General features: G+C 48.8%; 1 protein-coding gene across 1 annotated transcript in view; it reads right to left on the bottom strand.

The window, feature by feature from the left end:
* Nucleotides 1-26,670, bottom strand: part of SUSD4 (sushi domain containing 4) — a 66,151-nt gene that overhangs the window by 9,705 nt on the left and 29,776 nt on the right. Inside the window, exons 3-5 of the mRNA XM_087828886.1 lie at nucleotides 18,227-18,439; nucleotides 11,590-11,763; nucleotides 7,562-7,750 (exon numbers count right to left, since the gene is read on the bottom strand). Of these exons, the coding sequence (XP_087685012.1) occupies nucleotides 7,562-7,750; nucleotides 11,590-11,763; nucleotides 18,227-18,439 (576 nt within the window). The remainder of the gene's footprint in view (nucleotides 1-7,561; nucleotides 7,751-11,589; nucleotides 11,764-18,226; nucleotides 18,440-26,670) is intronic.

Here is a 26,670-nt window from a genome sequence, read left to right as displayed (position 1 = left end):
ACAACCCAAAATGCTCCCAGATGTTTCAACGCCTGGAACCTCTCTCTGACCCTCACCTTTAGCTCTGGCTCCAGGCTCAGCCCCGTCCCCCCAGCAGGCAGGACGCAGGGTGGTGGCTGGAGAGGCAGATGAGTCCGATTTGAGCAGCTCTGCCCCTCACTGGCTGGATAACCTCAGGCAAGTTACTTCCCCTTCTCACTCAGTCTTATCTGTCACATGGAGAAATCAACGCCTGCCAGCTAGAGCTGTTGTGAGGATGCCTGAGCTAAGGGTCCTCAGTAAGTGGCCTGCAAAGGGGGCTCATAACAGGCACTCTTAGGGCCTCGTGTGCTCCCCTCCAACCACAGGTGAAGCTGTGGGGGGTGAGGGGAAGAAAGCATCTGCCCAGTGCCGGTGGATTCCTTGTGGTCCACTTCTGACAATGGGCGAGGTGTCCACCCTGCCGATTCCTGCCTCTGGGGGTCTGTGCCTCCAGGTGGATTTCCTCCCTGCCCCTCAGCAAGAATATGTCCTATCGAGTGTACCAGTCAGGAGGGTCCCCTGGCCAGATGTCCCCTCTGGAGCACACTGGCTCTGTGGTCATTCCTCCACCGGGGCCTTCTCCAGAGCTCATTCCTTCTCCGGGGCCTGGCTCTCAGGAGGCCTGCGGTGCTCACCGCTTCCCGTTTTGCGTCATCAGCACTGTGGCAGCCACTTGGGCATAGACAAGGGAGCCGAGTAGACTCGGACAGGCTGCATTTCAGACCCTCTGAAAGGAGAGCCTCTTCACGGTCCCGTCCAAGCACCCTGATTATATCCCTTCACTCCTAGGAGAAAGGCGAATCTGCTCCCTCTGCTTGAGCTGGGACCCCCCTTCTCCTGCCTCGGACATCGGCCTGGTTCCCAGGTCTTCAGCTGAATCACCCCGCTGGCTCCCTGGGTCTCCAGCTTGCAGACTGGACATCGTGGGGCTCGCTGGCCTCCACAATCATGCGAGCCGATCCCTATAATAAACACCCCCTTTTACCTCGACTGTTGCTGTGGTCTCTGCTTGTATATTGAACACCCAGGGTGTGTGCCTGGTTTGGGAGACAGGACAAAGCCACGGAGGAGGGAACAGGTGTGAATCCATGATTTACCGTGACAGCTTTTTGCATCGAGGAAAGGCTGGTGCTGGGATCTAAAGCTGACAAGGGTTTCTGGGTTCTCACGAGGCTGCTCCTCTTTCTTTGCTGGAACTTGAGCCCCAGCATCTTAGTCCAGTGCAGCCTTCGTCACCGCAAGGTGACAATAAATCACAAGACATCTATAGTTCAAGGTGTCCTGATGTCTGTACCTTTTATAAAAGAGAATTCCGCCTGGCCAGTGTGGCTCAGTTGGCTGGAGGGAGTCGGGTGCACCAGGAGGTGCAGGTTTGATTCCAGGTCGGGGCACATGCCTGAGTTTTGGGCTTAATCCCCAGTAGGGGGCGTGCAGGAGGCAGCCAATCAATGTTTCTCTCTCATTGATGTTTCTCTCTCTCTCCCTCTCTCTTCCTCTCTCTGAAATCAATAAAAATATATAGAGAGAGAACTTCTCTGCTGTTGGGGTTGTGGATGGTAATTGGGGCATCTTCGTTTTTTGAAAGGGGAAGAAATCAGGGGGACAAGATGTTTGTCTGAGATAACTAGACACTGAGATTTCTTCAAAGTAAGGTAAAAAACAGCTGTGTACATTAAAGTGGTTAATTCATGATCTCCGGTGCAGTGTGCAGGAGAGTAAAGTAACACAGGAAGCCTGAGTCCCAGGCCTTGAACCTAAGTTCCCTGGGGAGATATCAGTCATTCTTTTCTTGGGCTGTGCTGGCAGAAACCAGGTTGGGGAGCCTTATGTTTGGGGACAGCAGGGTCAGCCACAGCCAGCTCAGAGGGCCACAGTGTCACTGAGCAGTGTGGTCAAGTAGTGTGGTACAGCAAGGTTCCTCTCACAAGCTATTTTAGCCATAACTGTCTACAGAATTCTTGGCTTCTCAGTTTCCTACAAATCTACTTTTCTTCCCAATTCAAAAAGAATTCCCTCCGAACACGATATTTATGGTATGAAAATACAGATTGATGTAGGCACAGCTGTTCGCTTGTGATCGCTTGAGGAAAGGACTAGTTTTAAAATCTGAATTCCAATATAATTGGCTTCGTTTTTAGAACTCCAGCTATTTTCCCACCTTCTTAATGCCTGGACCTATTAAATCCCTTCACATGAGTGGAAAAGACGGCGTTAGAAAATGCATTAGGTTTCATCCATCAAAGAACAAACTGGCCAGAGTGCGAGCCGAGTCCTAGACTCTCCTGCAGGGGCCATGGTTACTAAGAAAACGGTCAGCTGCTGGAAGTTCTGGCTCCGCTAAGCACTTTGATGCCTGAGAAATCTGGGTGCAGTTTAGAGTCGGGCACCATTGTTTTGCAAAAACTAAACCCAAAACAACAAAAACACCTTCCTCCTGTACAGAAAGAGAAAATGATTGTGAACACAGGCGTTAATTATGATAACAGGTCCTAGGGGGAAAAAATGAATGACACGGGACACCAAAATGGACAAGGAAAGGTGTGAATGAATATTTTACTTGTCTGATTACTTTGAGGGGGAAAGACAGGGAGTTTGGGTAGTCATTTATGAAGAAAACTGGGCATGGGCTGGAAGCTGGGGAGGAATGACCCCCAAACCATCCTGCGGAACACTTTCTAGTAATTCCTGGCCTGAAAAAGGCCCAGGGATTGACCACAGAATTTATTTATTGTGTTCTGTGTTGCCCCCGATTGCAAGAGCTTTTATTGTCATGAAATACAAGTTCCCTAACTTCCCAGAGAGGAAAGAAGGAAATAAATTCTGCCTGGAGCAGGCATGGAGAAGATAGTCTAGAGTTTAAGGACTAAAGTGGCAATTTCCCCACTTGTACAGCTCATCTATTCTCTGAGTGGCATGAAGTCACCCTCTTGGCACGAACTGGTGGCTCAAACCACTGGTCACAGCTTTGCGACCAGCTCAGCTCTGCACCTTCCAGGGACCTGACATTTCAATATCACAAAGTAAAGACCTGCCTGCATGCCTGTGAGGTTTTCACTATGAGGTGGCTACAAGGCAAAGCGAGGACCCTCTTGGTGAGAACCACAGGCCCAATGGGAGGTGGCCCTCTGCTGCAAGGAGGGTGTGGGACTCAGACAATGGTGCACCCCGGAGGCGCTGTGTGTAGGATTCTTGCCATGGACCCATGGCAATTCCTACTGGCACAGTCTGACAAGGGGCTCCCCCAGACCCTCAGCATACAGGGGTTTCCAGCCTTTAGATGTATTCACTGACTCATGAGTCAACCCATCCCCGTGCCTTGTCCCCAAGAGATGTTTCCATGAAGACACGAGGGATGGCACCTGGGCCCGGATCCACGGTGCCCCCCGGGTTGATGGGGGCTCCCAGATCGGCTACCTGCCCGGTGACAGCCCAGGGACGGAGGGCTTGGAGCAACCAGGCTGGAGCCTGGTGGGATCCCACCCCTGAATGTGAGCATATGGCGGGGGGCAGGGGTTACTCGAGTCCTCCATTGGTGGTCTCCTCATTTCTTGATTTGGCGGGAGAAACCATTCCAGAATTCTGCCACTTTGGCTCCCTTTGGTGGGACGAAGACCCACTGCTTCTTCCTTCAATGTCAGTGTAAGTCTCTGCATTTGAACAAGGGGGGAAAAAATATTTCTAGGAATCCAGAGAGCTGGAGGGTGATGGTCACGCGTTTCCCACAAGGCTAAAAGGAAGGTGAGGTGCTGAGAGGACCCGGCAAGGGGCTGAGGCTAGTGACCAGGGGACACGGAGGAGAGAGGGAGGGGGAGTTCAGGGCCATCTACCAGGCCAGGACTCATAAAACCCAAGAGAAAAAGAGCCTGGAAAGAAAGCAGGGGCCCCCGGGCTGCGTGGCTAAGTGGTTAGAGCATCGGCCCGCGCACTGAAGGGTCGCTGGTTCGATTCCCAGTCAAGGGCACGTACCTCGGTTGCAGGTCTGATCCCCCGCTCTGGTTGGGGCGCGGGCGGGAGGCCACCAATCGATGCGTCTCTCTCAGATCAATGTCTCTCTCTCTCCCCCTCCCTCCTTCCATGCTCTCTAAAAATCAATGGGAAAAAATATCCTCAGGTGAAAAACAACAAAAGAAATAGCAAGGAAGCCTGAAAACCTGGTTCTACTTGAAAAACAGGAACAAGGCCTCTTAGCACGGGAAGGTCAGTGTTTCCAGATTCTAATATAGAAAAAATATAAGAAAGCTTCTTGATGCCAAGGCACAGTCTACTCTCCAGTCCAAGAGCGATGTGTGACCGACAAGAGGAAAAAGCTACAGTGACAATTACTTATTATGGAAAAAAAGAGAGCGACAGAGAGAGAATGAAGCACAGTGATCCCTGAGACGCGCTGGTGTGACACGCAGGCGGTGATGTCCCTGCAGTCCCCGGGCTGTGATGGACGATCAGTACACGGAAAGGGAATGACAATAATTTACTATCACATGTGAACAATACATTAACAGGACTGCTTGCTATTTTGCATTTCCCTCTAATAAAAAAACACGCCGCAATTGCTAGGGTCACGGGCAAGGTGGTTATAACACAAACAGTGTCACACAGAGGAATCTGCAGGAAACAAATGTCTGCAGGAAACAAATGTTTGCAGGAAACAAAAGAGCAGAGGCTGTTATGTGCTAACCTGTGGGCCGAGATGGCAGAACATGATTTCAGTTCTCAGAGTAACACAGGGCTTCCCGCCCTGGCTGGTGTGGCCCAGTGGTTAGAGCGTCGGCCCCGTGCACTGAAGGGGCAGGTACCTGGGTTGCAGGTTTGATCCCGGGCCCTGGTCAGAGTGCCTGTGGGAGGCAACTAATCAATGTGTCTCTCTCACATCAATGTTTCTCTCTCTCTCCCCCTCCCTCTCTCCCTCCCACTCTCTCTAAAAAGCAATGGAAGGAATATCCTTGGGTGAGAATTGACAGGAAAAAAAAAACAGGGCTTCCCTAGCTAATGTCACTGACATAGGACAAGGGTAGTCCCTAAGATTTCTTCCTTCCCAGGCCCAGGGAACATGCCTTCGTCTGCAAAGGGAACGGAAGGTTTCTTTCATTTTTGAGAATAAAATAAATTAAAAGTCCCATAAGACTCTGACTCGTGCAGACTAGGTTCCAAATAAGGGTTTTAAATTGTCTATTTGCTTACTCGAAGGCTGGGAGTCTGAGGAGATAGGGGAGTTTTTCTGCAAGCTGACAAATCATTTTATTTCTCTGGCCTCCAGGTCCTAAGGAGGCAGAGCTGGCTGAGGCACCTTATGGCTGAGGAAATGGAGGCTGGTAGAAGCTCAGTGACTTGTCCTGGAACAAAATGATTCAGCAGGAGACTCGGGATGTGAACTCAGACAGTGCGATGTCAATCTACACTCTTAATCAATACACCGCATTGCCTACGGGATCACCCTGGCAATCCCATCTCCTGGCTCAGAGCAGGACAGAAAAGGAGCTGGGGACAGGGAAGCTGCAGTCACAGGTACACTGACAGCTGATGGATGGATGGATGAACAGAGAGACAGGAGAAAGAAGGAGATCAAAGCTCAAGGAGAAAGGCTTCCACAGCAAAGCTGTCCACACTCGGTCACTTTCGGGGTCAGGACACCTCCTATATGAAAAGCCGTTGTCAGCATCATGATTCCACAGCTCAGTGCAGTAATTCTCACTAATGCCATCACGAAAAATCAATTTGTGTGCCAAGAAAGACAGAGAAAGGGGGGAACACCAGCGTGGGTGATGCGGTAAAGGGTTAGATTCCCTCGGGACAGTTGAAAACCCGATGACAATATTGCACAAGTGAGGCCCCGCCTTTTTAAAAGATGACATGCAATTCGAGTGAGAGTTAAAGAGCTACCAATACCAAGGTGCATCTGGATACGTTTTTCATGAACCCTTGTCTTAACCCAGAGCTTAATTTAACCCAGTTTCTGCCAAGTATTGAGACAAAAATCCTTCCGTCCACTCTGTGCCTCTCCGTTTAGAATCAGAACTGTGGTGTCTTTAGCCAGGGGAGCATCTAAGGGTCTCACAAATGAATTTCCATCAGATAACTTAAAGGGACATATATTGAAAATAAAGATTTAAAAACAAAACAACAAAAACCTGAGTTAAAAAGGCATTAAGTGAAAGTGTTCATGGATTGGAAGAATTAACATCATTACAATGTCCATGCTGCCCAGAAGCGCCTTTCATCAGTGGTCCCCGCTCACCTGGGCGGGCCAGCGCCATCCAGACGGCAGGAAAGCTGTTCCCATGGAAACAGAGGGGCTGCCCTTAGCCCTCTGGACCAGGGTTGCCGGGTTTCACAAATAAAAACACAGGCGGCTCGGTTATATTAGAATTTCAGATCAACAAAGACTAATTGTTGACCGTAAGGAAGTCCTATGCAATATTTAGAACATTTTCATATAAAAAAACTATTTATAGTTGTGTATCTGAAATTCAGATTTATTTTACCTGACATTTCTTCTGTAGGTTCTGACCCCCTAGGGGGTTTGGGATGGGTGAGAGAAGTAGGGGTGAGTGGGGGTTCTACCTACCAGCCCAGGAGAATGGCTGGGCATCCTGGCCCCTCCCTGCCCCACTCCAAGTCCCATGGTCTCATGTGAGAGACGCCTTCTCCATTCCCCTGGCTGTCCCCTGCACAACACCTCCCAGTCTGACCCCTTCCCGCACACAGGGGTACGTGGCAGAAACGCCGCTTGTAAGAACTTGTTCGTTTCCACATTGCATTGTTTTGTTTCCCAAGAAAAGCTACAAATAGGTTTTGGAGGGCCTCCAGACTGGAGGTTTCCTTGTATTTTTTTTTTTCTTTCCCCACAGAGACACCCCCCCCCCCCCCCGCCTACTGTATTCAATAGACGCCAAGAAACAAATGGGTGTTTGTGCCCTTCGATCATAATTTCAAAACCTGAATCAAAGTGAGGGCTGAGCCGGCACGTCCAGCTTGCCTGGCAGAAGTTGTCAGGGCGTCTACACCCACAGGCGCGGGCCTGTCTGTGCCCCTCGCTTCACACTGCTGATTAGTGATCATCACCGAGCCACACTCTAAAATCACATCTATTTAACAAACACGGGGAGGAAAGAGCGCTCTGTTCCAGCAGCAAAAGTACTTACCGTGAAGCCATAAAATGCATGGAAATGGGAAGGAACATTGACACCATAATCGAACGAGGTGTGAGATTAATGACGCCCTAATACAATCTGTTTTCATTTGGTGCAGAGAAAATTAATTTTTGAAGACATCTCATTTAGCTCTGCAGTATTTTGCAGTGGAAACTTTGACGCTGGAAACTTTTCTCTTCTATCCCTTACGCTTTGGACGGGGGCAGCGGGTTTTACGTCTGGTTGTAAGTGTGGCTTCACGGCAGGCGACCGGCCTTGCCGCCCCCGCTCAGGACGGAGGTCTTCGGAGACCACAAGTTAGCGCCGACCGTCACTCTCAGCTCGTCACCTGCTACAGAAACATCTGCTTTAATCACCCCAAACTCAACTTGCAAAAGAGTAAGATGTGTTACCTTCCAGAGCAAGGCACCGGGGTGGGCTGGACGACCAGATAAGGTTGTGTAAGCACTCGAGGTACTTCGAGCCCTCGAGTTTAAACCCAGGAAAGCAGTGATAGGAGATGACCGTCCCCACCGGGAAGGAGGTCTGGAACTCGGACATGTTCACGTAGCCATTGGAAAAGGCCATTGGTCTCAGGCAGCCTGGGAAAGAAAAGGAGACCTGAAGATAAACACAGCTCCGGGCCCCTCTCCGATCCCCCCCCTTCTCTAAACGCGGCCTCTGAGCAATGAACGCCTTGGTCATAAATGTCCAGACCCCTTATCTACTTACCTATTCTATTTGTAATGTGCAAATTTGACTTTATAGCTGCAAATGGCACCAGAGAATCGGAGGAGTAGGGAGCAGTGAGGTTGGGTGTAGCTGGGGATCCAGCGTCCCCTGGCAGGTGGTCCCAGCCCTGACTGCACGTTGGAGTCACCAAGAAACTTACAAAACACCAATGTCCAGTCCTGTACCCGGGGCCGGTGGACAGCCTGGGCACCCTGATCTTTTTTAAAGCTCCCCAAGGAATCCTAATGTGTCATCAGGGTTGAAAACCACTGAGGTGCCAAAGAGGAAAAAGACACCCCACTGTTTTCAGCGACGACGGTGGGGTCTTGAGGAGGTTGGGACACAACCTCTGATCAGCTGTCGCAGAATATGGAGCAGATGCCTGCGAGACACCATGAGGCGAAACTTTCGAAAATCCAGCTGTGCTTCAAGGTGGCGTGGGTAAGGGACCCTGTGGTGCAGTGATGCTCAAACTTGGGAATGACCCAGAGAGGGGGTCTCTTAGCACACAGAGCTGCAGTTCAGTGGGTCCGTGTGGGCCCAAGGATTTGCATCACTAAGGTTTCTGGGGGCAGGGGGGTGGTGCAGCTGCTAGAGGCCTGGGGACCAGGGTCCGAGAACCCCCCCTGGTGAGACCAAGCACCCTGAAAATCCAAGTGCTCTCCACATGGACTGAGACCCAGATGCCACGCTCCTACTTCTGCAAAACACTGGCTGCCTTTTTTGTCTCGAAGCCTGTGCAGCCCAGGGGGGCGATCCCCCCCGGCGCAGAGTCCCATGCGGTGTGGGACTGGAATCCTGGGATGTCTCACTGGCGTCAGCGGTTTCACTGGAGAGTATAATGACCCCGCAGGGCTGGTGATCTGCCCGGGGAGAAGTAATTGCGTGTGAAGTAAATAATGCACAATGGAAATACCTAGTTTCCCTTCCAATCGCCGGGGACAAATTCTATCAGACGACTGAGCCCTTCTCCTAAGCTGATTGCTAGATGTCACACTCGGCATCGAGGAGCTTGGCGTTCGGCAAACTGGTCCTATCAGAGCCTCAGTATCCATGGGGGGTTAGTTCCAGGAACCCCCAAAATGTATACTGTAGTTCTAAGCTACCCACCTCAGTAAGCTGGCTTCCCCTAGGTAAAAACTACCTCTGACTCACAGCGAGCAAGAGGCACAGGGACTCTGCTCTCCACAACAGCCCCCCTCCCCTCGCCCCAAAAGGAGACGGAAGGGTTGTAACTCGTACGGTTAATCAGGGAAGGAAAGATACGCTCCCTCTTGGTGGGAGACAACCTGCTCTAAATATAACAGGAGGAAACCGGCTTCCACTCGGTAGTTCAACATGATTTCTATTTGCACGTCTAGGAAATAGAAAGAAGGCTCCCCGGGCTTTAGTTCCTGGATCTATAGGTGCAAATAAAAGTTACAGAACGAAATGTCACTCTAAGGGCCAATTATATTCCCCCCGGGGGCTCGAGGGGTGGCAGGTTGTCTAAGGAAACCTGATTCCCCATCGTTCACGCTGTGCCCGGGCCGGTGGGCAGTTTAAGGAAGCTGGAGCATCCGCGAGGCACAGGGGGTGGAGGGGAGACCAGGGCACAGAGCGGGGGCACCAACCGCCTCTGTGGGGACAGAGGGTTCTGAGGAGGAAGGAAGGAGGGGGGCTGTGGGTCCTACTGTTGTTCTAAGAAGTATGCCTCTCAAGAGCGGCAGGCCAGCTTTTTCACTGTTCAAAAACTATATTTTGGCTGAGATTTGAGTAAGAGGTGGTGGAGGGGAGGGATGAGAGTGGCCAGGCAGGGCAGGGGAACACCTGTGTCTGCCCTCCTGAAAATGACACCCCAAGATGTACACCACCACCATAGGGTAATTTTTATTTTAATATTTTTTTAATATATCTTTATTGATTTCAGAGAGGGGAAGGGAGAGGGAGAGAGAGAGAAACATCAATGATGAGAGTCACTGATCGGCTGCCTCCCGCATGCCCCCTGCTGGGGATCGAGCCCAAAACCCGGGCTTGTGCCCTGACCCGGGATCAAACCAAGATCTCCTGGATCCTAGGTCGATGCTCAATGGCTGAGCCAAGCCCGGCGGGGCAATAGACATCACTGGGGGGCAAAAAGGACACCTAAGGAAGCGTATTGTATTTAAGTGACATAAAAGGAACTAGGAAGAGCAGAAGAACAAAAAGATAAGTAGCAGATATCAAAGCAAGAAGTGGCTGGAGTTCACCGCCAAGGAACTGGAACAAATTCATGGTTCATAAAGTTCATCTGAATAAACAGCCCAACCTGAGAGCAAGCTGCTGATCTTGTGGATTGTCTCTGAAAGTGTAAATGAATCACGTGCCTCCTTGAAAAATGCAATATAGCCCTGCTTGTGTGGCTCAGTTGGTGGAGCATCGTCCCAGGCACCAAGAGGTCATGGGTTCGCTTCCCGGTCAGGGCACGTGCCCGGGTTGTGGGCTCAACCCCCAGCAGGGGGCGTGCAGGAGGCAGCCGATCCATGTTTCTCTCTCATGGATGTTTCCCTCTCCTCTTCCTCCCTTCCCCTCTCTCTAAAAAGCCAATAAAAACATATTTTTAAAATGCAATATATAACATGCTAAACACCACAGGGAGTTTCAGGGGAGAAATGCAGGGTGCGATGGCCGGGGCTGCTTCTGTCTTAATCCGAAGCCTTTGTTTATTCCAGGGGCCACGGCTCGTAAGCTCTCACGTACGAAAATGATTTATTTCCAACTATGGGGCACGCAAGGAAAATATCAGAGCCTGCCGGTGGTTATGATTTCCGAGCACCAAGTTAACGTTCATCTCAACTTGAACGCGCCAGTGCTTCTGGTGGAAATAAGATCGCTCTCCCTCTGCCTCGAACCCTGAATTATGCATTGGGCTCCTTGGTCCTTCGGTCCGAGGCAGGTGTCGAAAAATAAAATCAGAATTAATGTGAACTCGAGGGCTTAGTTTCAGACACAGGGCCCTGTATGTCAGTCCTGACTGTTAATTTTATTTTTTTTAAAAATGGAAGGGGATACATATTCATCGTGTGGTCTGGAAGGAACTGGATTATTTTCCTGCGCCTCATGCATTATAAAAAGGGATACCATTATTAAGAGGAAATAGCCACGGTAAGACTGGCTTGAAATACAGTCTCACCACTACCAGAATAGTGACAAATGTTTTGTGATTTCCATTAAGTACACAGTAGTTCATCACTGTGTTCACAGCCCAGTTGTGAGTCTCTTAATTCTTACCCTATTTGTGGTTTCTCAGTAGACGAGGCACCCAACCTGCTAAAGGCAGCTCCCTTTTCTACTTTAAAACTAGGTGTACGGCCCGGCCGGTGTGGCTCAGTGGTTGAGCATCGATCCATGAACCAGGAGGTCACAGTTCGATTCCCGGTCAGGGCACGTGCCCCGGCTGAGGCTCAGTTCCCAGCACGGGGGCGTCGGGGAGGCAGCCGATCAATGGCTCTCTCATCATTGATGTTTCTATCCATTGCTCCCTCTCCTTTCCAATAAAACCAATAAAAACATATTAAAACAAACAAAGCAAAAACTGGGGGTACGGAGCTGGAGCAAACCCCAGGAAGTGATGGGACGATTCCGAGAGCAGAGCTTGGCGATTGGGGAGCATACGGCTGGGCCACGGGGGCACCCTCGTTACAACAGCCTGCGAGAGGAACAGCCGAGGACCACAGCTCCCATCTCGTACCTTGACAGATGGGCAGGTTGTCCCACGTCCCGTCATCGCGACACAGCGACACCAGGTTGTACAGGTCGGGGTACCGGATCTTGTAGCCTTCGTGACAGGTGACGATCAGCTTGTCTCCGTGTCTGTAGGTCTTGTTGTGAATCTCGGCATCTTCGATGAGAGGGATACGGCAATCTGCAGTCGGGTAAAAAGGACACGTTCTTTTTGGAACTGAAAATGCCTCTGGCTCGTGGCTTCGAGCCCGGGATCCGCCCGGACTGTCCAAGCGTTTCCAGGCTTTGCACGAAGCCCGGTGCAGTCAGGCGGGCTGGCCCCTCCCAGCCACTGCCCGCGGGGCCAGGACCCCGGCCAGATAAGGAAAGGTGCTTTGAAGAACAGCAAGGGGCTCAGCCTCCTTTGCATCTATTAGCATTTCCCCCTGCACCTACCTTATCTGTTTGGGAGGAGATAATAAATAGAGCTGCACAGCACCACAGCCAATCTCAGGAAAGCTCAGGGCGAGCAGTCTGCTGCCGCTGAGGATGGAGGGAGAGCGGGTGCGTGCGGACGGGAGGGGCCGAGGCGAGGCTGGGAGCCAGGAGGAGGGCAGTGGAGGGACGAGAGGCCCAGGTAAAACGAATTAACTCTGACTACCCACTTCTAACTCCCTCTACACCCAGCTGACCACACAGGCCACTCCATTCTGGGCTGCCACGTTGCGATCCTGCTCCCTCTGCCCCCTCCCACCCTAAATACCATCCACCCAGTCTCCACTAAGTCACACTGGTCCCCAGGCATCTCTCTCCATCTCTTATTGGCACATCTCTCTTTACTATCCCTGATGTTCCATGCCTACGTGCTTGCAAGCAGGAGCTATTTACTTCTACTTTTAGAATCAGATAGGCCCTGGCTTACGAAAGAGCTCCAGTCCGAGTTTGCTGCTTCTAAATTTTTTGAATCAAGGCAAAATCCAAGGACACCGACCATCAAAAAAACTTCCTCCAGAAATTTCTCAATGCTCTAAAAGATTGGAGGCTTCTCAGCCATTCTCCAAATCCTACAGAATTCCACGATAGGGTTGGAATAGTATCGTGACCTTCCAGTTCCTCTAAGCTTTGAGCTGTCAGCCCTGAGCCCTGGGAACCCTGATGCGGAGGGAAGCTTGGGTGGCTTTAAAAAGAGCACGTCCCAGAAGCTTTGATGTGGGCTGGGGCTGGGTTTACTGGGAGCTTTAGGGAATCTGACAACAATGGGCTCTAGAAAACAGAATATCAGTGATGAGAATGCCTGGGGCACAAGGGGCCTCCCCGGCAGAGGAGCCAAGGGGTGGTGGCCATTCTCTGTCTTCTGTGGATCATCAGAGGTTAAAACAACAACAAAATTAACCCAGAAAGAAGACTAAGGACACTCACTGGAAAGGAAGTGATCTTTCCCAACTAAACTGGGAGCCTCTAGGCCTACTGAGTGCTTCACAGAATTTGGGGAAATGAATGACTAAACGTATTAGGGTGGCAATTAAACGCCCAAAAGCATAAAAGCTTTTCCAGAAAATTTTCCGAAGGCAACGTGGCCTCTTATGTAGAGATGCACGTTGTTGGAGGAACCTGGGTTTAGCTCAGAGAGTTTTGCCCTAGAAGATAAATCTACCTGATTTCCTGCTTTCCTCTTGAGAAACAGAGCTTTAACTATTTTACATTTAAAGGAACTTTCCCTTTAAACAACAACAAAGTGACAGAAAGCACTTGGTTGCCAGAGCTGAGCTCACACAAAAAATAAACTAAGGTAGTTCAAGTGCTGTTCTCTATAGTAGATGACTTACAGAGGCTCCACCCTACATTTTGATGTTCTATTTTGGGGGTGCCTATGGCAAGTATCACAAGGTGCGCTCTGAGGCTCACCAGCAGAATCTCCCAGAGGAGCCCCCTAAATTCAGATTCCTAGTTTATAAAAACCTGTAAGAGTAGGCCTGGAAATGTGCATCTTTCACATGCCCCTTGGGCAATTCCAATGAAGTCAACCGTTGAGAACCACTGCTTGGTAAGATAGGCAAGGGGATTGACTAGATCGAAGACAGCTGTCCAAACGCAGAGGCTGGCTCCGATTTAACAAGCCCCGGCCCACCCCTTAGCATCTGTATCGGACAAATCTAATAAAGAAGAGAATCTAACCTGCGTGGGCTGGGGGCAGCTCTGCACCGGAGGCCTCTCTCGCTGCAGGCCCAGCCCACGGTGGGGTTCTAGAAGCTCTACATTAGCAACAGGACTTTCAGGTGCTGACCGGGGAGCCGCAGCCAGGCCTGAACTGCTCGAGACTGGCAGGAGAGAAGATGAATTTCATCTGCAATAGTTTGGAAGGACACCCCTGGGGTGGGCCTGCATTTCTCATAAGCAGCCAACCTAAGTCTGGGTAGTTTCCATCGCGAGCTTGTGAACACTGCTTTCTGGGGAACTGTCACCATCAGCCTGGTGCTCGAGGTTGCCAACAATCATGTCGTGGCCTTTTTACATGATGTGACATGTTGATGCTGTTTTTCTGTGTTTGCCTAATAATTCTGTGACTTCAAGCAACTCCCTACCTCCAAGGGGCCTGGACAGGAAGGGTGACGTCCCAGTGCTCACGTAACATGGGAGATGGCATGAGGCAGCTGGTCAAGGCTGCTCTGGTTTGGCTTTTCCCTCGGCACGTAAGGGGGCTGGCTGCCCAGGCTCACGAGCCCTTGTCTGGGGCAGCCCGGCTGTCATCTTGCCACGCTGACAGCTGATCATTTCCGTCACTTACCTCTGCTGCACCTGCCCCCGTCTGACCTGACCTTATTTCCCCTGGATATTTTTTTTCCCTTCCAAGCCATGACCACATCTGAGTTAAAGAAATCTTTTTAAGAACAAAAACCAAACTCACAGGGAAACTACAAGGAAGGGAGAGGAGGGGAGCAGTGACTCCAGTTACGAGAGGCATAAATAAGAAATGACAGTGGTCCTGAGGGGGTGGGGGCACCCCTTTGCTCCCTCTTATCTTAGAAGATGGCAAATGAGCAGAGAATATCTTAGGGGGAAACATGCAAATACTTGCCCTGTGGGCACAGGCTGCTCTTTCTGATAAACCCCGTCTTAAGGCAGCAAGAAAGAAATTTTAGATGATAGAAAGAAGAAAGGGATTCTAAAGAAAACATTTTTAAAGCATCCATCTGTTTTGGTGAAGTCTCTGGAGCTGGGCGACAACCCACTTTAACACAGGAGGAACTATAACAAACGAGTGTGACTCCCCTGCTTTCGAAAAAATGCCTGCACCCTGCCGTTTCCATGAATGAAGGAGTCATCTCCCATCTTTACGGCCGCCTTTAGCTCGTGAGTCAAGTTGACTCTTTTAATTAAAAATTTATAATGTAATAGCAATGCTTAAACTCACACTGCACCTTGCCCCCTTTCCACCCACTTACCTTTGAGGATGGAAAATGAGATTATCCCTCTGCTCCTATCCAGCCCACAGGGAGTTGGGCACCGATCAGAGGAAGGGTTTCGTGGGAAAGGCCTCTGCTCAGCCGGTTCATCCTCAAGCCAGCGTGGCCTGCACGGGCCACCTGAGCTCTGGGAATGACCTTAGGCTGGGGCTGCTCAGCAGGACATCCCAGGGGCCAGGAGCTGGTCTGGACCCTGCTCTGGAAGATCCCCACGTACGCTGACTGTGAGGCCTATGGACTCCAGCTTCCCCCAAGTCCCCTTTCATTGCCTCAGGATGGATTTATCTGCATTGAACTTGCAGCGAGTAACCAATGTGAGCAGTGACTATTGAGAGCTGCTCAGGGGAGGTGAGAAGAGAGGAAGGTCCCCTTCACCTCGCAGAGAAGGGCTCTGTGAAAAAGGCCCTGCACTATGCAAAGCCCTGTTCTGTGAAATGGAAATCTGCCACAGCTCAGGTGGGTCTCCCCCTCCCTCCCCAAGGGCAACTCCAAGGGGAAAGTCAAAGAAGAAAAGAGAAGCTCTGTTTCTGCACCCGAGGGTGCTCAAGGGACACCCCGAACCCACCCAGAGGACACAGCTAGATGCATCTGGCCTTTAAAAACATCCAAACACCCTCCCCAGGAATGAGAATCTTAAGGGAGGCGGGACGTGGGAGCGGTAGAACGAAGGAAGGCTCTTGACCTACCCAGGGACTATAGGCCATTATTTGTCTCTTTTTTAAAAAAAACAAAACCCAAAACTGTTATCCAGCCAGTATAACTAACGCCCTCAGAGCTGAGATGTATTCTCTATCCCAGCTGTACCCAGGGGTGGTTAAGTAATGAGATCTTTCCATGAATATTGATCATAAATAGGTTTGGGCTGTTCATAACACAGATGGATTTGAATTCATTTTACTTTAGTCGCTTTGGGATACTGATTCTTTTAAATACTACTTCTTTATTCGTGCAAGCTGTCCTCTGAACCACCGCTATGCTGTCCCTGTCCCTATGAGGGTGTGCAGGCCGAGACAGCGTCTTCCCACGTCCCAATTTGACGAGTTCAGTGTTTGTAGAGTGAATTTACTCAGAGTCCACCTTTTCTTATGAAACGTGGGAAAGGACTGTATTTACCCATGGAAAGGGACCTGGGGCTGAACAGGTCTGTCTCTAAATCGCCATTCACCCTTGGGAACGCTCTTGACTTCTCCAAGACTCAGTTTCCCTATTAGTCAAACAAAAACTAAACCAGAATGAGGGCCTGGATTATACGATTTCTATGCATCCCTTCAACCCTGAATTTCAAAGATGCCATTTACAGTAACACTGTGCTGGTTTCTCACCGATTAGAGTGGGCTTTTGTGACACAGAGAAGGTTAGACACGACCTTATAGGGGGGAAAATACTGGCTGAGAAGCAGTTGAAGCTCTGCCAGTTACTCATCTGCTGTGTGACCTTGACAAAGTAAGAGAACCTCTCTGAGCCTCAGTTTCCTACTGAGAAAAAGAGAACAGTAAGACTCATCTCGTGGGGAGGTTGTGCATATTAAATGAGATCGTGAGCATGAAAATTTAAACTGTAATGAACTATAAAAATGAGATAATCTATTATTGTATTACTATTACCACCACGCAAAAATTCATTAGCCTTCTAAGAATTACCTGACAAGGGATACAAATGAATTCAGCAGCCCTTACTATTTCCAGCATTAATTCTGATCAGGGAGTAAAAGCTATTTATAAATTGGGTTCGGGTGGGGTGGGGGGGTGAGGGGTGAAGTGCAGCTTCCTCACTGCTATGTGACACCCAGGGTAGAGACTTCTAGGTGTCCCTGCCCCCTCTAAACCACTTAGAATAAAGAATGTGTATTAGGACATTAGCAATGATCATTTTCTCCACCATCAGGGCAACAAAGGCAATCTCTTTACACAGATCTGTCAAAGACCAACAAAATTACCATTAGTATTAAAAATCAATATACCATCGTACTTAGAAAAGCAATGCCTGTTCTTCCAAACTTTCTGAAAAATGTGATTAGAGCACACCATTATGACGGGAAGGCAGGGTCCTGGGCCCTCCTTTAGAAAACTGTGGTCTTATTTCAGTTTGCATAATTAAAGAATTGACATAATTTTTGTTATTGTTATTGTTGCTGTTGCTCTTTTTTAAATACCTTGAAAATAAAAGCAATGATAGCAAGTACTTTAAGGGAAAGACACCATCTTATCCATCCTTTAAAATTCCCGTAAGGAGGATCATAATAAATGCTTGACAAATTAAATTATTTTACAAGTTTCATATAGAGATACACACTGAATCAGAATAATAGTTTACATAACATTATTATAAAAGCTCCACCCCCCAAAAAAATCAATAATGGTGTTAAGAGAAACTGAAACTCATTTCTAATGAACTCAGTGGAATGTAAATTCTATGCCTCATGGAAATTTAGGGCTAGAATTCATCCTAGATGCACACCTATGCCTACTTCTGCCTTGCCAATCCTTGGAGATACATAATCAGCAATTTGGCATTCCAACTAATTAAACTCAATGCATTCTTTAAACTCTAAAAGTATCTACAAAGAGTAAAAACTATATATATAGTTATATATAAAAACAACTTTACATATAAAGTTGTTTCAACCAACAGATTTAGGGATAATTGCTAGAAGTAAAGGAATATCTTGTCATGACCAATAAATTTAGGGGCGATTGTTAGAATACATGTCTACCTTGCCAGTCCATCATTGCTTGTCACGGTTATTTCTTTCCTTAAATCAATCACGTCTAACAGAGAACTGATAAGCAGTAATTGATTTAATCCTCTGAGTAACAGGCATTGTCTGTATCGTGATATATAGTTTTCACCCAATGTATTTACCGCGCTTTTTATTGAGTAACATGGAAATGAGTGGGGAGTTGGCAGCCCAACAATAAACAGCCCTAATGTTATCTGAGTTTCTCTCTCGCACTGACAAAAATGGTGATAAATTGGAGGGTAATGGAGATAGAGAAGGAAGATGGTTACTTCTAACGCCGAGATGAATTTATTTACTCAGCCTTCACTGCACACCCGTGCTTTTCCGTCAGCCTGGAAACAAAAACAGCAGCCCAGGGTAGTGACCCCCGGGCTCACACAGCCTCGGACCCCGACCCCCGCAGCCAGGGCACCGCAAGGTTTCCATGGAAGGGGGGAGGGCGGTGGGTTTGAGCACTTTACCTTCTTGCACACAGATGGGGCCATCACTTGGGATCCAGCCCAGGGTTCCATTGAAATGCTTCATGCACAGTCTCTTCGTAGAGCCCTTCAGCTTGAATCCGTCCTGGCAATGAAATCGGGTGACAGAGCTTTCGAAGAAAACCCCTCCACTGGGCGTCCTGAAGCCATTCTTGGGGACGCCCGGGTCGGCACACGCCTGAAGGTCATCGAACCCTACACGGACAGAGAGAAGAAGTGGCTCTGAATATATTCCAATGCCAAGGGACTTCTTAGGTAAGTGGCAGGTACTATATTCATTCCAACACCTCACACCACCCAACTACACCAACCAGAAAGCCAACACTATAAGCATCTAGCACATTTCACTCTCCTTTTTTGCTCTTCGCTTAGCGCAGTGCTCATTAGCTTTCAGTTCCACGGCCAAGCTGGCTTTCTGAAGAGGTTATAGGAGCAGGGAGGTGAGGCAAAGTAGCTTCGAGAGGAACACAAGAGGGTACCTGCCCCAACAGGTGGACAAGGTGCTGAAGGCCGAGGGAGGAGACAGAATGTGAGCGTGGCCTTGAAGGGCGGGTGCGAGTTCTACAGACCGAACTAGCTTCCATGAGCTCACGGGGGACTCGCTTGCCTCCCTCCCCGAGTGGCCTCACGACCCAGGACATCCTGCCAGTGATGCGGGTGCTGAAAGCCAAATGGCAGGATGTCCAGAAGTCATGGTTCAAGTACACTCTGTGCAGAGGCCACGAGGTGGGGGGGGGGGGGAGTGGAAAGGGAAGGAGGGAGGCAGTGGACAGCAGCCACACCTGACCCACTACACTTTAAGTGTGAACAGGCCTGATATTTTACCAACTGGAGGATGCTTTTTTATTATTGTAGTTGACATAAAATACTAAGTTTCAGGCATACAACATGGTGGTTCAACATCTTCCAATCCACATCCCCAGAGAGCTCAGACCCCCTCCTCCCTCTCCAACAACGTAGGGCCGGGGTTAGGTGTATGCCAGAGATTTGGCTGAAACATGTGTCTCTGCCCCCTACACCCCCAACACACACTTTTCAACCAGCCACAGCCTGCTAACAAGTGAGCCATGCTGACTGTTGAGTCCTGGGCACCGACCCTTCTGCTTGTCACACCTCCCCACCCTGGGCCACAAAACTGCTCTCTCTGAGAAGGACAGATAATCCAAGGGAGAGATGAAGATCCAGCCCAGAATCCATCAGAAAAATAGCTCCTACTCTAATAAATCAATGAACACATCATGATAATTAGGATGTGAGAACAGCAGAGTTTCCTCGTGAATGCAATTCACACTCTTCCTTTACATTTGCCTTTCCCTTTAAGAGCATCCCCTGTCCAGCCTCTCTGCTTTCACGTAACCATAGTTACCCCCGACTCTGTGTCCAAGCCTGGGACTGTGCTGATGATCAGGACACTGCTGGCAGTGGCATCTAGCCTTTGGCACCGAAGAGGGGAATGAGAACAGGCAGTGAAAGGAAAGCAATCAGAAGGAGGGGAGGCATATGAAGAAAATATTCTTCATTTTGGACAACTAATCCCATTGAGCAAGATAGCAATTTTCTAGGGCTTGCCAGAGCTTCAGATTCCACTTTTCAAATTGCCCCCTAGCGGGTCAGTTCCCAGCCTGGGCCATTTTTTCTGCAGAGCTGTTCTCTTCGTGTCTTTCTGTTATGTTGAGGAGCAGCCCCATCAGATAACGTATCCATAAGGAGGTGGGCTGGCTCAGGCGTCGGGGGGCAGTGGGAAAGCATGTGCATGCTGGGGCACTACATAACCTCACCCTAGGATCCTGCAGCCTTGAATGCCAACCAATCTCCCTGCCATCCTTCGAATTCTGCGTATGGTTTGGAACTAAGGAGCCACAGCTTGGAGAAGAGAAAGGAATTAGCAGAGTGATTTCCAATGTGCTGGTTTTGGGGGGAAGGAGAGTGGAACGTTCCATTTAATAAGTCCTGGTAAATGGCATCCCCCAGCACTTCCTCCTGAATTCACTTTGGCGTGCAGCACTGATATGCAAGAGTCTTTGTGATGGTTCATTTTTATGAATTAACTTGACTGAATATTCTGGGTGTGCCTGTGAGGGTATTTCTGGATGAGATTAGTATTTGAGTTGGTTGGCTGAGTAAAGCAGATTGCCCTCCTTCATGTGGGTGGGCCTCACCTAATGTGTTGATGGCCTGAACAGAATAAAAGGCTGAGTCAGGGAGAATTCGCTCTCTCTGCCTGACTGGCTTCAAGCTTGGACACCAATCTTCCCCTGCTTTCAGACTCACACCCAGACTCAGACTGGAACTTACACCATCAGCTCTCCTGGGTCTCCAGCCTGCCAGCAGCAGATCTTGGACTTCTCAGTGTCCATACTGCGTTGGCCAATTCCTTATGAATGTGTGTGTGTGTGTGTGTGTGTGTGTGTGTGTGAGAGAGAGAGAGAGAGAGAGAGAGAGAGATTGAGATTGAGAGAGAGAGGGAGGGAGGGAGAGGGAGGGAGACTCCAATTGGTTCTGTCTTCTCTGGAGAACCCAGATTAAAACAGTTTTCCTAAAGGTAATCAGGCCCTTTAACAATAAGAGTGACATGAATGCCAAATGTTCCCATACTACAGAGGACACTATTTCTGTCTGGAGCCCTGGGTTCAAGTAAGCCTCCTATTGGGTGAGGGCAGTGCCTGGGCCCTGGGGTCTGAAGAGCCCTTGGTAGAGTCCAGCCTCTAGTCCCCTCTGGTGTTCCCTTGGCTCGTGTCACCCTCTTGGGTCCTGGCATCTCCGTCGCTGGCACTGACTTTCCTGCCCAGCGTTCATGACCCCAGGAAAAAGTCTGGTTGTCAGTGGAAGGTAAGCTCTCCTCTTCCTCTCTCCAGACCCAAAGCTGTGGGAGTAACAGGGAATGAGAGTGGCCATCTTCACACAAAGAACCCATCAAGCCCTCAGTCTCATCAGGAGGGCTTGACACTCCTGGATGGTTACTTTTGAGTCTCCTGAACCCTACCAGACAGTTTTCCTGTGAGCAACAGCAGTCTTTGGAAAGAATCAGAAAAATGAAAGAGGTGTGAAAAGCCATCTTTTGGCTTATTTTCACTAAAAGGTCAGATTCTGGAAAGGCAGAATGTATAGAAAGCGGCCAAATCAATTGAGAGCTGGAGCCGGGTTTCAATTTCTCTGTAAACTGCTCTTTGGGGAAAGAAACAGGATATAGACAGGAAAATGGATTTTTTTATGCATTTACTTAGTGAGAGGGTCCTGGGGCTTTTTAAAAAATAGAGATGGAGGAAGATTTAATAAAAATGTATAATCTATTTATACATTCACCCCATCAACAAACAGTGCCGGGCGCTGGGGGTAAAAGGAGCTGACAGGTGTCCACTCAACAAAGGGTATGAACCAGGGCCTCCCGAGGGGTGAGCTTAGATCTGGGACTTTCAGTAGTTTTTTTCTGCAAGATGTGACCTTACAGTAGGTCATGAAATCAACTTTAAGGGTCAGAGCCAGCACTTTTTAGAAGTGAAATAGAAAAGTCAGAGGGCCTCCTACATGGCGGGTGAGGATTGTTCTGTGTGTTTTTACTGGTTCGAATTGTGCACACACGCTGGTCTGCAGTGTAAAACATATTCCTGTGAGTGGTTCACAGTCAAAAAGGGTTGAGAAATGCTGCTTAACCTGGTCATTCTATTTGAAAACATCAATTTACTTCAACTGATGTAGCTGGTGCTTCGGGGTACGGGTTCTGGACTGAAGCCGATGCTCTGAATCCTGACTCTGCCATTTTCCAGCTGTGTGACCTTGGCTAAGTTGCTTAACCTCTCTGTGTCTTTGGTTTCTTGATATATGAAATGAGTATTATGAGAAGAGTGCCTACTCCTAGGGCTATTGTGAAATTATAGTGAGATGGGAATACAGGTGAAGCATGACCGGCAGGTGGTAGGTACACAATAAATATAAGTGCTTATGTTATTAATTTTCGAGCAGTTCTTTCCCTAAAAAATGAAAAATATAACTTCACAGACAGGCAATCTCCTAATTCCCTAGAGTTAACTTAATTTCCAAAAATACTCAAGCTTAGCCCTAGCTGGTGTGGCTCAGTGGTCAGCGTGCCCGCCCATGCACAGAAGGGTCCTGGGTTTGATTCCCGGTCAAGGGCAGGTACCTGAGTTGCAGGCTGGATCCCCGGCCCCAGTCTGGGCCAGTGCCAACCAATCAATGTGTCTCTCTCGCATCGATGTTCCTCTCTCTCTCCCCTCCCTCCCTTCCACTCTCTAAGAATCAATGGCAAACATATCCTCGGGTGAGGGTTAATAACAATACTCAAGCTTATTTTTGTCCTAATTTGCCCCAGAATTAAGTGTCTTTGAAAATGACTGTTGAATTGAAGAATACAGGGTCCTTCTCTTGGCCAATGGTTAAGCCATCAGTCAGTCAGCGGTAACACAAACATCCAGAGACCTGAACCCTGATTTCTTTCAAGACCCGAGCACGGAGGGGGACTCTGAAGGCCAGCAAGCAGTTCTCAGTGCAGGGACAGCTCTGATCTTTGTCACACAGACAGCAGCCGGCTCCCGGTGGAAACCTCTCCACTGCCCCTCTCTTAGGGTGAGCAGCCAACCCCCCACAACCCCCGACCCAGGCACAAGGACGTGTAATTTCTGGGTACCAGTGAGTCAAACCAAAACCAAACAGAGGACACCAAGAATGTCAGGATTCATGGGGAAAGAGCTCAGAGCAAAAGAACCAGGCTAAGACAAATTTTTCAGCAGGCAGGACACAAAACATTCGGGAGAACACAGGGAAATCAAAGCTTTCTAAATTAATTTTGTCTGTGAACTTGAGGCTAGGTCATTCCATAATTCAGTGTATTATCAGTTGCATATTTAAGAGGTATCAGGGGGAAGAAAGAGAAGCTGATTACTGTTACCAGTTATTAGGCTAAACAGAATTTTTCACTATAAAAGCAGCGTCCCTTGGGAAATACAGCAAAGACCAGGCTCGTTACTATAGTAATATTTCTGCCATAGCAATAGCACGATATACTATTTATTACAGCAAATTTATACTAACAAGATACCACTTGAACCTAGTTTGGGAAGACAGAACAGTAAGTTGGGGGATACGGAATTTATCTATGTGGGCTGAGGGCTCAGTATTCTGAATTCTATTACCCAGAGCACACATTGAATGCGGCACCAGGATAATATTATACTTATTAGTTATCAACATAATGGCAACTCTGACTGTTTGGATGGCAGTCAAGTTAGGTAACTGTTCCCTAGAAATAGGGAGCATGTTTTCATGTTTCAAGAAAGACCCAGTGATGAACAGAAAGGCTGCTATGTCTGAGCGAGGAAATACAGCAAAAATAAGTCTTAACAGCATAATTTGGACTTGATTAAAATGGATAAAGACCACAGATGTGGAAGTCACAACGTCCCCCACTTGAAGCCAAGACTGATGTCTCCTCCCTCTCGATTTGATTTGCTCTGATTCCCCAATTATTCCTAAATCCTTTCATTCAGTTTCAGCTCCAATAAAATTGATAACAATACTAACTCAGAATGCAATTTTTCACTCCAGTCTCAAGATACTGCTTCATAAAAGGATGCCCCCTGCTCGGCCAGTGTGGCTCAGTGATTGAGGGTTGACCTATGAACCAGGAGGTCAGGGTTCATTCCCAGTCAGGGCACATGCCCGGAGTTTTGGGCTTGATCCCCAGAGAGGGCTTGCAGGAGGCAGCCGGTCAATGACTCTCATCATGGATGTTTCTCTCTCTCTCCCCCTCTCCCTTCCTCTCTCTGAAATCAATGAAAACATATTCTTTTGAACAAAAGGATGCCCTGCAACATAGCAAAATCATTCCAGATCGTGATATTGTAACACGGAAAAACAGAATAAACCTTTATCCGTTCCAAATAAAGCAAGCGCAGACAAGCACTCATCAGAGAAGTCTGAGCATTTCTTCCACCAATGGGAAGACGGTGGCTTGGAAATTTCCCAGTCGAGATAAACTTTAGGACTATCTGTTGACGGGACACTTGCAGAAGGCGAGGTGGAATCAAAAAACTGATTCATACGTTTAAAAATGTGGCTCTTTTACAAAGCAAATCCCTACAGAGTATACTGAGGTTGCTCGTCTAGCCAATAAGCCTGTGACCCTAACTTGGGGGTTTTAGCATCTTATCACTGAACAAGGCAGCTGATTTCTCAGATCCCTTCCGCTTTTAATTCCCAGAATTTCTAGACTCCTTTTGATAAAAACCGGTAACCATCTCCCAAAACAACACAAACACTTCAACGGAAGCAGCCGGAAGACAACCCAAGGGTGGTTTAGACAAACAAACAAAAAGTCCCAGGAAACATTCTCAAAATGCCTCTTTGCAAAATGACTGTTTGCTGTTTTTAAAAACAAAGATTTCCTTTCTTTTCTGGGGGCAGCAGCTTTAGGGCAAAACTGAAGCAAGTCTCCACGTGCGAGAACTTGGCAGCTTACGAGGCGTTTTGCACGTGCGATCTCAGCTCAGCCGCAGGCGGGCCCCGTGAGACGCAGGGGACAGTCTGAGGACATTCGTCACCGTCGCTCTGTGAGCATCCGACTGCTAACACCGATCGCATCAGAAACCCCACGCGCTCCCTCCCCACGGTGGCTCATTCACAAACTGGGGTCCAGACCGTGGGTGTCACATTCTCAAGTGCCACCCTGACTTCTCCAGGGTCTGGGGACAGCGAGGAAAGAGAAACTGGGAAGGAAACCAGTGGCCAACTTGGGACAGCATCGTGGAGGAAAACTGTCCTCTGTCACCACCGAGATCACTTTCCTTCCTAGGAACAGGTTGACCTCCGTGCATGCTTAGTCAAGGAAAAAAGAGTTTAGGGCTCTGTTTGTTTCTGTGTTGTTGTTTTTCAAAAAAACAAACCTGATTTTTTAGAGAGAGGGAGAGAGGGAGAGAGAAATGTCCATCGGCTGCCTCCTGTGCGCCCCCTACTGGGGATCGAGCCACCAGCCGGGCATGTGCCCAGCAGGGGACTCGAACCTGTGCCCTCTCGGTGCACCGGGCCACACATAGGCCTGGGCTGATGGCTCATTTTTATATTCTTAACATAGGCCTGTATTTTCCAAATTCTCTGTAATGAACATGTCTCATCATAAACCAAATGTCCTTTTTTTAAATGCATGCTAATGGCAAAGGTGTTAAACGGGGGGGGGGGGGGGGGGGGGATGTCAGAGGGTCCAGTCTCGAATATTATTAAGAACAGAGCAGTGAGGTTCTGCTAGAAGAGCGTGGTACGGGGTCCAGAGTGCCTGGGATGGGCATTAAATCCCGCAGGGACGCCTGCAAGTAGCACAACGTCACTCTAGTGGCCCCCTTAAACCATCTCCCTGCAGGAGGCGCGGCGTGAACTCCGAGGCCCAGACTCTGAACCGTCTGAGGGCTGTTGACACCTAGGAGGCCGCGTGGTTGACAGTCCTCTGTCCCAAGAGGGTCGCCAGCACAGTGAAAATAAACGGTGCCCACGCCGGGCAGGCACCACGAGACTAGGAGAGAAGCCAAACAGATGGGCGCTGAGGCTAAAACAGCTGTCTGGTGGGGACTGATAATGAACCGTTACATCCCATCTGAAGTCACTTAATTTCCCAAACACCGTATTACAAATATGCTGCCTGTGGACCTCGGCGAGGTCAATAAAAGCCGTTTGGGCGCAACTCCGCCGGTTCCCAAAACCAGCATCCTTATGTCTGCTCTTAACCCCTGAACTACCTGCAAGGTAAAGACAAAAACTCCGGGCGATGGGAGACGTTCTCCCAGCAGCCCTGCTTCAAAGAACAAAATAATCACGGTCACTAAAGGGCGTTGAAAAGTTGGCTCTTTTTTATCTGCAGGTTCCTGCCCTAATTTGTGGTTTAAAATGTGCGTTACAGCCCTGGCAGGTGCTGATCCGTGGTCAGCGCACCAGCCTGGGCACCGAAGGGTCACAGGTTCGATTCCCAGTCAAGGGCATGCACCTGGGTTGCAGGTTCAGTCCCCCAGGCCCAGTCGGGGCATGTGCAGGAGGCAACCAATGGATGTGTCTCTCTCACGTCGATGTTTCTCTCTCTCTCTCCCCCTCCCTCCCTCCCTTCCTTCCACTCTCTCTAAAAATCAATGAAAAAAAAATATATCCTCTGGTGAGAGTTAATAAAAAGCAGTGCTACAGTAGCGATGGAGGTAGAGGGAGTTTGTGAGCAGACAAATATAGGAACGAGTGCATTTAAGATGAATGCAAAGAAAAAATGCAAACAGGTACTTGTTTACTCGGAAATAGGCTCAGGTTTTTCTGTTATTGTTTCTTTTTTCTTGCAAAATATTATGAAATCCCAAACCTCTATAATAGAAGCCAATAAGTCAGGGGTGGGGAACATCAGGCCCATGGGATGGATATATATATATATATATATATATATATAT

Source organism: Miniopterus natalensis, chromosome 21 (assembly GCF_054644295.1).
Source record: "Miniopterus natalensis isolate mMinNat1 chromosome 21, mMinNat1.hap1, whole genome shotgun sequence".
Taxonomy (NCBI): Eukaryota; Metazoa; Chordata; class Mammalia; order Chiroptera; family Miniopteridae; genus Miniopterus; species Miniopterus natalensis.
This window is presented reverse-complemented; position numbering and strand designations above follow the sequence as displayed.